Here is a 17321-nt window from a genome sequence, read left to right on the forward strand (position 1 = left end):
TGTAAAGGCAAACGGTCGGAATTACCATACATCCAAGCTTCCTTTGATCTCCGTGCTAATCCCGCCCTCTGGGTTCCATGTTCTTCCCATCAGGTTCTTCTGGCTAAGACAGTTTCATGGGATCCCAACCCACCAGGGGGCCTCTTCCCCCTCCACCCCCCCACCCCTCCACCTCAGCTTTTGATCCTACCATACTGATAAACTGCCTCTGATTAGGGCCCACTCCCAACCTCCTCCTGCTCCCCAGCCTGAGGCACAGCGAAGTCCCCCCATGCTCTCCCCTTGCTATACTCTCCCTTGCCTCCCATTCCAGGGACCAACCCATCTCTCCTCCTTTCTCCAACTCGAACTCCCTCTCCACGCCACAATCTTCCCCCTCTCCAGTGCCACTCTAAGTCCATCACCCACTCTCCTTCCACTAACTCTACTTGAGGAAATCCAAAACCTTAAATACCTCCTTGCCAAATATTCCCTAGTCTCCCCATTCTGGCTTCTAGCTCAAATAACCCATTTATCCCTCCTGTATCTAACTTCTACTTTGATTCCAGACCCTGCCTCCGATTCCCCTGCCCCTGCGTCCCCCCATGGACAGGACACCCCTCCCATCTCTCCCACTTCAACAGTTATAAAGTCTAAACAGGGTTATAGCACAGTTTTCCTTAACTGATTATGCTAGAGGTTGTAAACGTCAATTCGATAATGTTTAACTATGTACCAATTACTTTTTTCCACCTAAAGCAAGGTTTTCATAGACCACTCTCTATACTACATAAGGTAAAAGATTTACCTAAAAACTTATAAAACACAATATGTACACGGGTAATACACTATCTTTGTATATAATTGAGATTTCATGTTCTTTTAATAAGATGATGCTACACACCACATTCTTCTGAGTCAAATAATTACCATCTTCATGACTTCAGCTGTGTCCACTAACAAAAATCATCACAATTAAACTTGTTGACTTGACTATCATATTCTTTAATTGAAGGACGAGTGGTAAACAGGGTCATTGGACCATCACCTGAGTATCCTGCTGCTCTTCCCAGCCAACTGTAGCCCTCACCTGAGTATCTAGCTGCTCTTCCCAGCCAACTGTATGTAATGTGGCCCTAATCACATGGTCTCCTGGGTTTGGGGAGGACTAAAGTATATTATCTGAAAAAGGCTAGGAAGAGAAGGCTTGATCCATGCTGGGTTAAGGCTTTCCAATGTAAGTACTCTCAGGTCACTCATATACCTCAGCAACCCCTCAAGTCATTTCTGTAAGTAAGCTCAGTAAATTCATTGGTTTCCCCCCCAAAGCACTTTAATGTAATCAAACACTGGTTTGATACTACAACCTTAAAAGGGGAAAAACATTGCTTAGTATCCCCAGAAAAAGAATTCTCACAACATATGAAAACTTTGTTAATGTTTTTGTGTCTCATAGTTATTAAAAAAAAAAGAAAATGGAAAATTGGAGGATGCTGGAAGGATGTAAGAATGGAGATATTTTTAAAGAAGGATTTATGTATGAAAATTATGATGGCTGGATATTTCCAGAATTGACAGAGAAATGAGAGAGCGGACAGGTGATGAAGGTCTGTGTAGGGTTGTTACAATATAACAAGGATGAGACAAGGATAATGTGTAGACAATCTTAAAATTTCTAAGGGCACAGCTTAGTCAACAAGTCTAATGATGAATAGTCAAGGTCTATTTAAGGATGTTGCCCAAGCTCTATCTACATAGCACATGGTAATTAATGTACCATGCTGGATGTTTAGTATCCAGACTCTAAGGCCTATATTAATCTGGTCAGAGGGACTTAAAGGGACAAATTTTTGTTCCTGGCCCTCCAAGGTCAATCAAGAGATGCTCTATGGAGCATCTCTCAAAATGTCCTGTAACTTTGGAGAGTCACCTGTCCTCTTGTTCAGGGAGGCCATGGAGACCCCAGAAGATGGACTTGAACCAGTGTCCAGTCTGCAAAGAGGAGGGTCAACACAGAGGAAACATTTCCTCCATGCTTCCAAGTGAACCCCGGTCAAGCAGGACCTTTTGACTTATTTTCACGTAGATGGAACTGGTAAAAGAAAAGCCTGAGGAGCCAGGGACTTCCCCCAAACCCATGTAACCCCTGAGGACCAAATCCTCATATGACCTTAAGAGTAAAAATAAATTGATTTGGGCCAACGGTATGGTCTTAAACACCCGAAAGGAAAGTATAACCAAAATTAAAGTCATCAGTATATTTTAAGGGTTCAAGGGATTAACAACCCAGACATTAGACGTAAGTTCTTATGTTATTTAGACAATTATCTCTCATTGATGATTTTGTTCCTAATAAGACAACACTACTCAGATATAAAGACTTCAAATCTTGGTCTGCAATACTGTAGTGCCCACCTACAGCTAAGAGTGGCAACCCACTATTGTTCTAGCCTAAAAAATTAAATGATGGCTAAATTCGTTTTCTCTCCCTATCTAGAAGCCTTTGAGAGGTAACTGACACTGATTCTAGCCACTCCAACAGCTATCAAAATGCCTGAAAACAAATCCTGAGTCCATCACTCTCAAGTTCAGCCTTGACAGAAGAAAAGAAAAAAATGAAAAATGAGCTATTACCTTGGTGCCAATGATTGCTCCTTGCCTCTTCAGACATTTTCAGGACCAAAATCCAAAAACTAACTCTTACTCTCATACTAATTTTAATCAGTTGTTACTTTCCTTCCCTCCACATGTATACAAGCACCTGTCAACCATCGAGAACCCCGTTGAGATGCATGGAAAGGGAACCCCTGCTGTGTGATCGACCCCTAATCAGCACCCCCCACGTCAACCCTGTCCAGCAGGAAGTAGCAAGATGACAACAGCACCCCCTATCCTATAACACAAGGCTGGAATGTTAAGGTTCAGATAGCCCCACCCCCCCTCACCAACAGGTCTCACAGACTTCTCAAGCTCCTGAGAAAAGGCTAAGCACCTTAGTCTTTGAAGTCAAGAGAAGCAGACTTTTCTCCACTGTTTGGCCAACACAGCAAACTTCCCGTTTGATCTCTGAAGAGAACAGGTTTTAACTGTCCTGCTCTCCTACTTCCCCCCACCGAACTTAAAAAAAAAATACATCTTCCCATCTTCTACAGGAAGCAGAAGCCTCCCCCTTTAAAAGACCCCAGCTCACAACCCCGGGCAGACATTTTCCCTGCCTGGAAGGGAATCTGTCCCATGTGTCCCTTTGCTAATAAACTCTGCTTTCTCCTGATCAACCCTATTCGTCATACAGCTACTTTTTATCTATCAATAATTATACATTAAACCATTTCTATGATATTTAATCAAGATTCTAAACAAAAACATTTCTATAAAATTTAATCAAGATTATAAACGAAAAGTATCAGAGTTGTATTGACAAAACTATAAATCCATCAGCAGAAAATTCTATTTCCAGAATAAGAATTCTCCAAATGCTGCCATATAAGAGCTACACTCTTACTGGGTAAATGAAAAGCACAGAGGAAAACGGGAATGGTAAGTGCCTCTCTCCCACCCTCCCGGAGCCCTCAGCATCAACATTGGATTTGTGCTAAATTAGCTGAATGGTCAAAACAACTGAAATTAATGAAGTAACTGAATAAGTGAAATTAACGTGTGACCTGTAAAAATTTGGGAGGTTCTTTTTAGTATGAAATAAAATTACTACTATAAACAGCAGTGAGAGCTAGTGCCTAGTGAACACTTACTGGGTTCCAGGATGGTCTTATGCCCTGTCTCAGGATTACTGACAGGCCTCGCAAGAGCTGAGCAGACTCCTTCCAGGTCTGGTTTTGTGTAACTACCCAATCTCTCCTTCCACAGCTACTCACCAAAGACTGGGGTCAGAACAGCCTCAGAGCTCACTCTGGGTTGTGGGGGGTCTGGGGGCATTATGCACATTGCTGGAATGGGGAACTGGACAAGGGTCTACATGATGCTGATGGCAACTTTAAGACTTACTGAACTTGTCCCTTCCGTCCTTTCTACACTCGGCTTTCCTCTGACATACTGTCAAACTTCTACCAAAGTGTGGCTCAGGAGGCCACACTTCTAAGGTGAGGCTGGTACTAATCTCCACCTGTTTCTCCTACTACCCAGGTGAGATATACAGCCCTCCCCTGTGTGACAACAATGTTTTAAACATCCTTCCACCAATATAAATGCAGGTGTCTATGTCTGTTTTGTGGGGGGGCTCTGAGTTCATTCATCCTCCATTTCACTATGTGACACAGATGCATGTTTCTGTTTCACAACCTGGGCTGTGAGCCTGTTCACCTTCCATCTAGAACACCAGCCTGCTGCAAAGCAATGACTAATGGTTTGCTTAATAAAGAATGAGTGAAGCCCTGGTAACCTACCTTGGGGCATCCTTCCATAGAAAGTGACCCCTGTGAATGCAGTCCAGAACGGGAGCTTGAAACCAAAACAAAGTAGGCTGGCATGTCACCCAGACAGCAATGAACCTGGCACGACTACAATAGCCAACATCACTCTTGAAGTGCAGGTTTATAGGCCACAGTGATAAACTGGCTGCCCCATCTCTGGTAATTCCTGTTATGACCCAGCCTTTTGGTAGAGTCTTGGTTCACAGCTGGGCTTATGCCCACAAAAGCAAGAGTTTGCACCACATGTGAACAGGAAATGTAGAAGAGATAGGGATGGCTATTTTGAAGGGATGCTAACATGTGGTTACTATAGTCCCTCCCCTGGAGACTGACTATAGAATATTCAGGACATTACTCTTTGGACAACAGCAGGGGTGGGTGGTGACAGGGCTTTATCAGACCTGCTAGAGTGAGGAGGAATTCAAAGTTCAGAGAGAAGAAATAACTTGCCCAAGATCATTAGATAGTTTGGGGGTACAGCTGGGATCTGAAAGCGGGCACACCTGTCTGCAAAATCAATCTTCCCTCAACCTGGTGTTGCTTCTGAACCACCAACCCAAGACCCTGCAGCTACCTTGGTGCTGGAAGAGATGTTAGAAGCCGACCTCAGCTCAAATTCTGCACCTGTCACTTACTTGTTAAGGGGTTCTTGGTAACTGACAAACTCTCTAAGATTCATCAGCAAAAAGAAGCTAGAAATGCCTAATACATATAGCATGGACATCTGTAAGGGCCTGTGTCTGTTAATGGGGAACCTGTCTCCTCTTCTCTCCAATGACAAGCACTGCCCATAGAGTGGTGAGCGCCCCTTCTCTCTGTCTTCCCCAGGGCAAATGAGAGTGCTGTGCTGTACTTGGGAGAGACCCATGGGCAAATCCTGAATGACTAGAACCAGTTAGCAAGCTAGACTGCAATGCTCCGAATCCCCCCGTGCCTGAGGAAGAGCCCCAACTCCAAGCTTGGTACTTGTTTTGGCATCTCTTGGTTTTTTCATCCAAGGTCAGAGTGAGACAAGCACTGGAAGGACAGAGCCAGAAGAACTGAGCCAGAAAGTGTTCAGTTATAAGGTTTTCTTATAGCAACAATAAACAGCAAGACATTTTTAATCCTTGTTTAACATAAAGTGCCCATTAGTACATGGCTTAATGTCACTAATAAAACTAAGCACTGTCTATACTCGTTCACTGTTCTGACTACTATAACTAACTTGGGATTTTTAAGCTTGGGGAATATAAAAACGGAGGCAAATGGAGTTGAGCTTGCAATCTTTGGTATGGGTTATATAGAAAAGTGGAGACCTGGGGCTTCCTGGTATATTCGCTCTGGAAAAGTCTTAGGTTCCACATAGAATGGGCACACATACAGTCCATCTCTAGGAAGCCAAAGTCTTCAGGCATGTACTTTTTTTTTTTTCGGTCTTTTTGAGACAGGGTCTCCCTGTAGCCCTAGATGGCCTGGATTCGCTATGGAGACCAGCCTGGCCTCAAATTCACAGAGATCGGCCTGCCCTACCTCCTCAGTGTTCAGATTAAAGGCGAGTGCTGGGATTAAAGGCGTGTGCCACCATGCCTGGCAGGCATATACTTCTTAAACTACCAAGAGAGTAGAAGAAAGAACACAATGAGAGACCATCCTTATCCCAACCACTAATACCAATGAAATTGAGACTGTATTTAGCACTTTGTGTGTATGTGCATCTGTGTATGCGCATGTTTGTGTGGGGCCATATATAGGTGTATGTAGGTACATGTGCATGTTTGTGGAGGTCTGAAGTTGACACCAGGATACTTCTTCCATTGCTCTCCCCTTCATTTATTGAGGCACTGTCTCTCCTTGAACCTGGAACTGATTCCAGCTAATCTAGCTAGTCAGCTTGCCCCAAAGTTCTCAGCTTTACCTGCTGAGAGCTGGGATTAGAGGCAGCCACCCCAGTTGCCTGACTTTTATATGGGTTCTGGAGATCAAATTCTGGTCCTCATACTTGTGCAAAGTGCTTTATCTGCTGAGTCATCTCCCTTGCCTCTGTATTCAGCACTTGCTGTGTATTATTTCTTTTAGTATTCTTGCTACCCGATGAGATAGATCTTAATACTGTTCTAACTTTACAACTGAGGAACTACAGACACAGAAAGGCTAAACAGCTTTCCCAGACAGGACAAGCAACAGGACCACAACACCAGCTCAAACCTCATTCCAAAGCTGTGATCTTAATCTTTCATGTCACAATAACTAGTAAACATGTTTCTGCCTACTGTCCCTCCCCTCACTGCTATGAGAATGACATACAGTATGCGTACTTTGCATGAGTTCCATCACATCACGCAGCACCTGTAACAAACACTGCCTCAAATACCTTAGCTCAGACTTGAGACTATTGTTCACTATCAACTGCAGTGTTTTTTTTAAAAATCAGACGTAGTGTTTTTACTGTACATACAAAGTTTTCTGCTCTTATTGAAACATGATGGTTTAATTATGGAAAATAAAGCTTTTTAATATTTTCCTGTCATTCCTCAGCATGTATTTAGTGTATATTTTGTGTTAGAATGTTTGATATTAAAAATTGCTGTTTGAGTTACGACTAGAGTTCCATAAAATAAAAATCATAAAGTGAATTTTGGCTTGGGATCAGGACAGAATTTTCAAGAGTTCCTGAAACAGACCTAAACCTTCTGCCATTTTGCGCTATGTATTTATGTGAAGAGTTCTCAACACTGGTGAAACCTAAACTCTGAAGATGCTCTACATCCTTCAGTATTAAATATTCAGCCAAGATCCATTCCCATCTCATTAGTATGCAAATTTGTTTTTATCTATAATAAATGGTAAAGCTAAATGTAAATCAAAATTGCTTTAAAATAAAATTCTTTATGATTTAATATCAATAAATGTTGACTTAAAATTTGTTATTTTTTTTGTGTGTGCATGTATGTGTGCATGTGAGAGAGAGAGAGAGAGAGAGAGAGAGAGAGAGAGAGAGAGAGAATATACAGGTGTCCTGGGGGTGAGGGAGAATATGCAGGTACCTGCAGAGACCAGGGACATCAGGTGCCCTGTAGCTGTAGTTATAAGCACTTGTAAACCTCCCTATGCAGGTGCTGGGAATTGAACTCAAGTCCTCTGCCAGAGCAGTACATTTTCTTAACCACCGAGCCATCACTCTAGTCTCATGATAAAAGTTTGTAATCACAAGACCTTGGTTATATGTAATCTTGGTGTTTTGACAAGTCATCGTGGTGATAGGGACTCCTATTTAGCTGTTTTCATTTTGAATATGAACTGTTCCCCACAGGCTTGCATGTTAAAAGCTTGGTCACTTAGCTAATGGCTCTATTTTGGAAACTTGAGGAGATGGGGCCAGAAGAGGGTATGGGATGCCCTGGAGATGAGTTGTGACCTGCCTGTCTGATGTGGGTGCTAGAACCAAACTTTGGTCCTCTGCAAGAGCAGCAAGCACTCTTAACCGCTGAGCCATATCTCCAGGCCCAAATGTTGAGTTTTATACCTATTTTATATACCTATCGACCCAGGCTGAATAAATATTTCTTGGGTGAAGAGGGATTGTGATTGGGAATAAAAACATAAGCAGCTCTGCTCTAGCACAACACTTCCCAGGTCAGTATTAAACAATGATCCTCCAGTTAACACTTAGAAGACCATGCACCATGTTACACTTGCACTGGTCTCCTCAGTCCTTATAATATTTAAAGAAGGTGAGTAGTGCTCTTAGAAATTAGGAGACAAACTGTGTGGGATGCTGTATGGCCAGAAACAGCAGCTCTGTACAGTAGAATCACAAATCAGATCCTGTGTAAGAAATATGAATTCAACGATGCATTGGAATAATGGGTCCAATCTTGAGGGTAGCCAGTATACAGTGTGTAGGTTTTACATAAATTTATTTATGAATTCACCTAATATGTATTAAGTGCCTGCTATACACCAAACACTGTAACAGGACAACCATTTCACCAAATCACAGCCATTTGCTCCTCATAAATTGTGCGATTTAAAGAATAAGGTCTTAAAACTTTTTGCAGCTGTGACAAAATACCTGCGATAAACAGGTCAAGGAGTTATTTTGGCTCATAGTTTCAGAGGCTTTGGTCCACACTGGTTGACTCTGGGTCAGTGTTGAGGGAACACACCATGGTGGAAGGGGTGGTGGAACAAAGTTGTCACTTTTTGGTGGCAGGGAAGCAGAAAGAGCCAGGAAAGAACCAGGAACAAGGTTTAGGGTCAAAGAATATTGCTCCAGTAACTTACTTCCTCCAACCAGGCCCCATCTCCTCAAGTTTCCAAAATAGAGCCATTAGCTAAGTGACCAAGCTTTTAACATGCAAGCCTGTGGGGAACAGTTCATATTCAAAATGAAAACAGCTAAATAGGAGTCCCTATCACCACGATGACTTGTCAAAACACCAAGATTACATATAACCAAGGTCTTGTGATTACAAACTTTTATCATGAGACTAGAGTGATGGCTCGGTGGTTAAGAAAATGAACTGCTCTGGCAGAGGACTTGAGTTCAATTCCCAGCACCTGCATAGGGAGGTTTACAAGTGCTTATAACTACAGCTACAGGGCACCTGATGTCCCTGGTCTCTGCAGGTACCACACATACATAGACATACACACAATAAAAAATTAAATATTAACAATAATAACAACAAAAGAATTTTTATAACTACCCTAGCAATCTACAAATGAGCAAGTTGGTTGGGCTCATAAGAGCAAATGCCAATGATTTTGTGAAATGAGGTTTATGATCAGAAAACCTGAGGGAGTCTGAGTCCTGGTTCAGTCATCTACCCACTAAATGATCTGGTCATGATTTCATGGAGGTTCAAAGTCTCCCTACGCTTAGAATGAGAACTAACCCTCACCTTGAAGGACTGTTATAAGGTTCAAAAGTGATATGTGTATTAAGGTCTTCCTGCAGATGCTGCGCACAGGGACAATGAAGGAGCTGATGGTCCAGCACCCTTTGTTTTCAGCCTGCGTCACTATCTCCTTTCCACTACAAGCGTCTTCCTCTCTAAGGGGCTGGCTCTCTTGTTATCTTTTAAAATGAAGCATTCTTGTATGGTATGTCTTTGTAATTGCTAATAGAGTTTTGTGGTATATATCTGCAAACATGCTTTTACTCAATGCCTTAAACTGGAAGTCTGTTGAAGGCAGGGAGTGTCTCTCTCATTTGAGACCTTGGAGGACCCAAGAACTAGGTTCAAGGAGACAAGTTACCAGGGCTACAGAGAAGTTCAGAGTGGTGATATGAGCAAAGATGGTGCCAGTGGAGAGAGCTCATCGGAGACTTTTATAATGTAAAATTCACAGGGTCTAAGGTCAGTTACAAGCAGGGGATCTTAGAGTTAAGTTTCTGCTGTGGCTGGCAGGTAGAGGGTGGGGTTGCTTATGGGTAGCAGGAACAGAAAACATTGGGATAGGGAAGGAACAGGTCTGCTTTTGAACAGAATAAGGCTGATTATGTGGGAGTATCTGCTGGTGATTAGCTATGCCAACTAGAGCTTGGGAGAGAGACAAGGCTGAAGATTGGGGAGCCAAAGAATGTCGTTGAGGGGATACCCCCAGCTGGTGTTAGGAGTGAAAGATACCTCTGATCCCTGTGAGAAAGAAAGAAGCCCGAGGGAAAGGCAGCAGCAGGGAATCTGGGGAGGGACCCTGGGAAGAGCTGACTGACACTCCACTGTCTTCCCTTTCTGAATGGGACCTGCCAGAACCCATGTTATATTCTTACCATATTGTGAGCACCATTCAAAGCTGGCACCAAATGATGGCACGCCATCATGCCCTCTTTCTTTTTTCCTCTGATGAGTAAACTCCCTTCCTGTCTGACTGTAGAGAAGCCACACCTCTTCTCTCTTGTAACCCTGGCGGGCTCTGGTGGGTGGCATGGGAACTGTGGCCTCCTCTTTTGCCATGTTACATGTCCAGGAGGTCAGGCCCAAAGCAATGACATGTTTCCTGACATGGGGAATCCACCAGAGTTGCTTACAATTCTTCCCTAATGACAGAAAAGTCTTCTTCAAAGTGCTGACCTGCTATCAACCGCTGTCACTGTGGATAAGGTGGAAATACGTGCGATTGCCCAGCATGTGCACCACACACCCACATGGCTCACGGAGCTCACCCCCTCAAAGCTCTTAACGGCCTCCAGGGGAACCATGTTAAAACAGCGCAATTAACTAGAACGGCTACAAACTCAATAACTCACCTACCTAATGAGGCAATACGAGGAAAATTGGACCTATTTTAATAAGAATTTAAGAGAGCGGCGGGAAGTAAAGGTCAGATGCCATTTCTGGATCCCAGCTCTTTTCTTCTCCCCTCCTGTGCTTGAAGTAGTTAATACCAAGGAGACAAAATACACTGTGCTATTCTTTATAAATCCAGGGAGGCAGCCAGACGTGTGACTGCACCCAAGGGCAAGCAGTTTCTTTCCAGCCCATCCCCCACGCTAAGTGCTTCCCCAGATCTATTTCTGAAGGTTTATTATGCAAACCTGAATGGATTTCAATTACAATAATTCTTTTCCTTCACTACCACAACTCGTGAAAGAGGAATTCAGTTACCAGCAATTCTAGGTTATAAGGGCAGTTTTGCTTTTCCCCTCCTCTCTGAAGTCACCTCAGTCTAGAAGTTCTTTCTTACCCCTTGTATTGGCTGGGGGGCCACAGCTGTTTTATGACACTTCACTATTCAGTGTGGCACAACTGCTAAGCTCCCTATCAAGAAATAGTTTGCTGCCGGGCATTATGGTGCACACCTTTAATCCTAGCACTCTGGAGGCAGCACTCTATGAGTTTGAGGCTAACCTGGTCTACACAGCAAGTTCTAGGCCATCTGGGGGCTACAGAGTAAGAAGACCCTATCTCAGAAAACAAACAAAAACCAAGCCAAAACAAAACAAAACCAACCAACCAACCAACCAACCAAACAAACAAACAAACAAAAGGAGTTTGCCTCGGGGCTAGGGAGATGGCTCAGTTGGTAAAGTGCTTGCCATGCCTGAGGACCTGAGTTCAGATCCCCAACACCTAAGTAAAAAGTCAGGCATGGTGATTGTAATTACAGGCATGCCTATAATCCCAGCACTGGGGAGGCAGAGACAAGAGGCTCCCTGGACCTCACTAGCCAGCTAGTCTTGTGGAATCCATAAGCTCTAGGTTCAGTGAGAGACCCTGTCTCAAAAATTAAGGTGGAGACAGACTAAGACATTGACCTCTGGCTTCCACATGCATCTCCATACATGTCACTTGCGGTACAAATACACTCATGCATATACTACAACCCTGTCATTGTCAAGCCCTCCTCATAACCTGTAGAAAGGAAGGGCTTGTGACCAAGGCCAGCGTGGGCAGAACTGGAGACAGACTTACTAAGGAACTAATTAATGCTTTTCAAAGGTGACTTTTTGATTCTTGCATCTATTTTTGGCATAGAAAGCCATCTCTTAGGAAGATTGATCTCAGGGCCCACCACAGATACCAGAATCTCCAGATGCCAAAATCCTTTATATAATATGGTATGCATATAATCAAGGAACATCCTTCCTTATTCTTTAAATCACCTCTAATCACTTACAATGCCTGATGCAATGTAAATGCTATATGTTACACTGCATTGCCTGAGGAATAAAGCACGCACCCTAAAGAGTCTACACATGCTCAGTACAGCCAATTCTTGTTTCTCACTTATTTTCAATCCACAGTTGGGAGGAACCAACAGGAGCACGCAGAGCCCATCAGTGTGGTAGTCTCACTATGTGTGTAATTTCACCTGACCTCATAAATACCCTGTGTGGCAGATTCTAGTCTTACTATTTTACAGTTGAAGCAACGGAGGCTCAGAGAACTTAGGAATTTGCCCAAGATCACTGAGTTGATAAGTAGGGTATCCACCTGTATCACCCCAAGCCTGCCACTGTAGTAACTTAGGTCCTGAGGTGACAGAGGCAGAGAGTGCACCAGAATGGACTTAAAGAAGCCAACCAGGATATGTGACAAGCCCAAAGGTACTCAGAAAGAAAATGGGGAAATACAGGGCAGCTTCAAGGCTGAGAAATCAGCTCTCTGCCATGATGCTTAATTAGGATTTGGATCACTGAAACAAGCTTGTCCTCGGCAAGCCTCACCTAGAACTTCTATGCATACAGGGCCCTTGAGGGTGTGGATACAGAGCGGGTATTTTGGCCATCATGTCTAAGCCAATGTGACAAAGTCAAATGTGCTTAGCAAATCCCTAATTTCTGCTTCCAAAGGAGCTGGATGAAAGAGTTCTTACTTCTTACTTACATATGACTGACTATCAAGGTCAGCTACAGTTCAGCCTTGCATGGTTCTGTGGAGAGGCTCAAGTCCACAACTGATCTCAACGAACTCTTTCGGGGAGGGAATTGATAATTTATGTAGCCACTAAACATTCATTGTGCATCTGCTATATGCCAAGCATCATGCTAGGCAGAGGGGCCCAGGGATGAGGAGTCTACTGGTTCTACAATGTCAGGTGCTAAGAAGTCAAGTCCTAGGACCAAGATCCATTAAATAGGAGGCTCTGTCCTGGTTCAGGGGGCATATACTTCCTGAGAAAATGACATCCTAAGATATGAAGGATGATAAACAGTGGCCATAAACAGTTGACAGCAAACTACTGCAGTGGAGGAGGTGGCACCATGGAAACGTGAGGGCAGGAACGAGCTGGGCCTGGTCACAAACATTCCTGACAGTCCATAGGCCAGTGTGCTCTGGCGTAGCATACAAACCTGGTGCCCTTGTATCAGAAGGGCACACAGATAGCAACTGAGAGCACAGAACTTACCTTGAGGACAAGCCAGGACAAAGAAACCTAGCACGATGTGCCCTGACCAACCTCCTCCTGCCATTGACACCCCAAGGGCTGGTTTGGCCACAGTTCAGCAGCTGGTGGATAGCAGGAGGCACAGGGCAGTGCTGTTTCCTTGGGGGTTCCCTTCTGCTCCTGGGTGCGGCTGTGTGTGGAATGCAGAGCTTACCCTCACCAGCCATTATAGCCCAACATGCCTTCTAGGAGCTGTGTTACCAAGCCATTGCCTTCACTAATACAGTGTTATCAAATTCCTAATGCAAGCACTCTAAAGCCAATGTACTGTCACCAGCACGCCACCGGGCACGTTTTTCAGCAGGAAAACAGCTGCTCACTGAATCTGTCACTTCTTCCTCTTCTCAGAACCATGCACACAAGCAAAAGTTGGCTCAGGGCTGTTTTCCTTCAGCTTCTCTCCACGCATGCTCAAAGCACAGTGTCAAGTCTCTCAGTTGCCACAGCCATCCTCCTGGAGTCTGCTGGCTTACAGAGCAGCCTTGATAACTAGGGACTGGGCCTCAGGAACTAAAGGCTCAAACGTTACAGCTTCTAGTTCATTAATCTCTTTCTCTCTCTTATTTTATAGACCAGGAAATGTAATCTAGGGGCCTAAAGTCACACAGCTGGGGCTGGAGATTAGAGGGTAGCTCAGGTGGTAGAGTGCTTGCTATGCAGGCATAAGGACCTGAGTTTGGTCCCCAGAATCCACATAAAACAGCTGGGCAGGGTGGCATGTACCTGCAATCCCAGCACTGGGGTAACGGAGAGAGAAGGAACCCTAGGACTCACTGGCCAGTTAGTCTAGCCCAAGGCTGATGAGAGAACCTGTCTCAAAAAACAAGGTAGATGGCTCCCAAGGAATGACATCCAAAGTTGTCCCTGGCCTTCACATGTACACACCCACCCACAGCTGCATACATATGTCCCATCCCCCCTCCTCACCACATACAGACACAAAAAGTCACACATTGTTGGGTAGCTGAACCACAGCTTGGTCCCTGTGTCAGCTGACTTCTTCCTCTGAATAACCAAGGACACCACCATCTTTTCCACAGGTTGTGAAGCCTAAATAAGATGGCAAATAACACAGCAGGGCTGGAACCTAGAGGGTCTGCAGTGAGCAGTGACTGCTACAGAACTGATCCAGATCTAGCTCTAGCATAACTCTGCCCTCTATTTCTTCTCCCAGGATCTCTTTCTGCTGAGTTTCCACCAGGGAAAGTAAAGAGCCAGCAATGGGGTTAACATGTTTACAGCTAGCTTGGTCAATATCTGACCCCAGTCAGATGAGGTGTCTACCTGCTCTGAGACCTCTGGAGTGCTGGCCTTTCCCTGCTGCCACCAGGTTTTCTGTTGCCTCTGGAGAGTTATCTGATCACTGGAGGTGATCTCTGAACACAGGTCACACCACCATCCTTCCAGCCACTTCAAGTTGGGAGAGACAAAGCCAAGTCAATTTGAGACATAGAAAGGAGCCCTCAAACTCTGAGAAGAGCCAGGGATGCAAGGGATAGGCCAACTCTACCAATCAGTGAGGAGAAAGTCACCCAAACCATGGGACACATGATCCTTCCAAGACTAGCTGGCCTAGCAACTCAGGTTTCCCTCCTCTCTCATACACAGCACCTCCCATTCCTCCCGCACTTTAAAATAGCCATCCGACCATGTAAATTCTTGGGTGTAAGTATCTGCTAGCCTCCAGCAGAGCTGTCAATGCCCATAAATCCCCAGCCTGCCAGATTGCACTGCGGCTATTTACTGGGGGTGGGACTCAGCAGGCCACCAGACAATAGTAGGCAGATACTGGCCTGGCGGTAACTACTCTGGTTACAGCATCGCAATTCACAGTGGCATTTTGCTGGGAGTGTGCACCATCAGGGAGGAGAGATATAAAAAGGGGAACCCGGGCTGTAAATAGTTTATTCCAGCAATTCCTGATGTTGGCGGAATCATACTTTAATACAGAAATACATGAAAGCACCACTCTGGAGGTGACATGTGTTGCCACCTCATTACTCTTTTCAAAAGGGTCTTCCATCAGAGAGACACCTCTCCACAAATTACAGCAAAGAAAACAAAACCCTCACACATGCTTATTAACAGGCCAGAGGGAAATGGATCCTCCAGGATTCAAACAAGCACAGAATGGGGGTGACGAAGGCCAGTGGTCACCCTTGCTCTCTGGGCTGCTGTGGATGCGGGGCAATCAGAAAACAGAAAAGTGAAGACACTCTTCCTCACCATGATTTATCCGCACCTCCACCAGTGTCCCCCGAGAACCCTACCTTCGTGTTCCTTCTCAGTGGTTCCCACTTTCTTGATCTTCCTGGGAGATTTCATAAAGAGTGGGAAGATGGTTCGTAAGCCAAGAATGTCAACAAACTTATGGCAATTGTCTGTGCCCTCGGGCCCAATCATGGCATGGTCCAGCACTTTCAAGGCACTGCTTCGGGAGATCTTCTTTTCCCTACAAACAAAAGATGTTTCACAGAAAGCATTTCACAGGAAATTCTAGTGTTCTTTAAAAAATAAATAAATAAACTAATTCTAATAGGGGGAAAAAAGAAAAAAATCCAAAATAAAAACAAAACAATCTAAATGCCCACAGTTACAATATGATCTAGCTAAAGAGAATGCTGCATACATGTTCATAGTTAGGAGACTCTGGAATAGGAAGAAGAGGTTCTTCTGGGTATAAAAGGTAATATTCAAAATTCCATATGAAGCACTGTGACAGTTATGCAGGGAAAATGTATTACAAAGACTTGAAGCGGATCAAATAGTGGGTTTCAGATGATGTACTGTTCATTTTCTCTTTAACAGCTTTATCAAGATGTAATCCATATATCAATTAATTTGTCCATTTAAAATGTACAACTCAATGGATTTTAGTATATTCATATATATGTACTCATCACCACAATCAATTCTAGAACATTTCCATTACTCTGTGGAGGAACCATGTGCCCTCTGGCTATAACGCATCTCTGCAGTTTTAAGCAGCTACAGATCTGTGCTTTGTCCATAGACTTGCTTACTCTAGACATTTCAAGTAAATCCTATTATACGTGGTCTCTGTGACTTGGCATAATGTTTCCAGGGTTGACTCATGCTCTAGCATGTCAGCATTTCATTCCCATTTTACGGTTTTAGCTATCGTTATATGGATATCCCACTATTGGCTGATTTATATATTGGTGGACATTTGGGGTTTTTTCCCTTTTTTTATATTATGAACAACGTTGGTATAAGTATCATATATAAGTTTTCATGGGGCAGGGGGAGGAGGGGAGGACCAGAGAGATGGCTCAACAGTTAGGAGCACTTGTTGTTACTTGCTGTTCTTGCAGAGGACCCAGGTTCGGTTTCTAGTATTCACATGGTAGCTAACAACCATCGATAACTCCAGTTCCAGGGAATCAGACACCCTTTTCTGGCCTCCACGGGTACTACACACATGACAATTTTTTTCTCTTTGCTTTATTTTTGGACTGTTCATCGAAAGTATAGAGAAATACAATAGATTTTTCTATATTGACCTTGTATCTTAAAACTTTTATTAGTTGTAATAGTGGAATCTGTAAGTTAAGATCATCAGGGCTGGAAAAATAGCTCAGCAGTAAGACTGCTTATTGTTCTTGCAGAGGACCCAGATTTGGCTCCCAATTACCAGAGGGTGGTTCACAATGGCTTGTAACTCCAGTTCCAGAAAAATCTGATACTCTCTTTTGGCCTCCAAAGGCTCTTGTATGTTCATGATATACATACAATCATCTAGGCACATACACATGAATTAAAACATAAATCTTTTCTAATTAAAAAAGTATATTTATGGGGGCTGGAGAGATGGCTCAGTGGTTAAGAGCACTAACTGCTCTTACAGAGGACCCAGGTTCAATTCCCAGCACCCACATGGTAGCTACGAACCATCCTTAACTCCAGTTCCAGGGGAATCCAAAGCCCTCTTCTGACCTCTGTGGCACTGCATGACACGGGTGCACTCACATACATGCAGGCAATATACTCACACACATAAAATAAAAATAATAAAAC

At 43.9% G+C, this 17321-nt stretch overlaps 1 protein-coding gene across 1 annotated transcript in view; it reads right to left on the minus strand.

Moving 5' to 3' along the window:
• Ctnnbl1 (catenin beta like 1) overlaps positions 1-17321 on the minus strand; it is a 194610-nt gene that overhangs the window by 57684 nt on the left and 119605 nt on the right. Inside the window, exon 11 of the mRNA XM_008855665.2 lies at positions 15554-15735. Coding sequence (XP_008853887.1) covers positions 15554-15735 — 182 coding nt within the window. The remainder of the gene's footprint in view (positions 1-15553; positions 15736-17321) is intronic.

This window comes from Nannospalax galili, unplaced genomic scaffold (genome assembly GCF_000622305.1).
Source record: "Nannospalax galili isolate Female #2095 unplaced genomic scaffold, S.galili_v1.0 scaffold228, whole genome shotgun sequence".
Classification (NCBI taxonomy): domain Eukaryota; kingdom Metazoa; phylum Chordata; class Mammalia; order Rodentia; family Spalacidae; genus Nannospalax; species Nannospalax galili.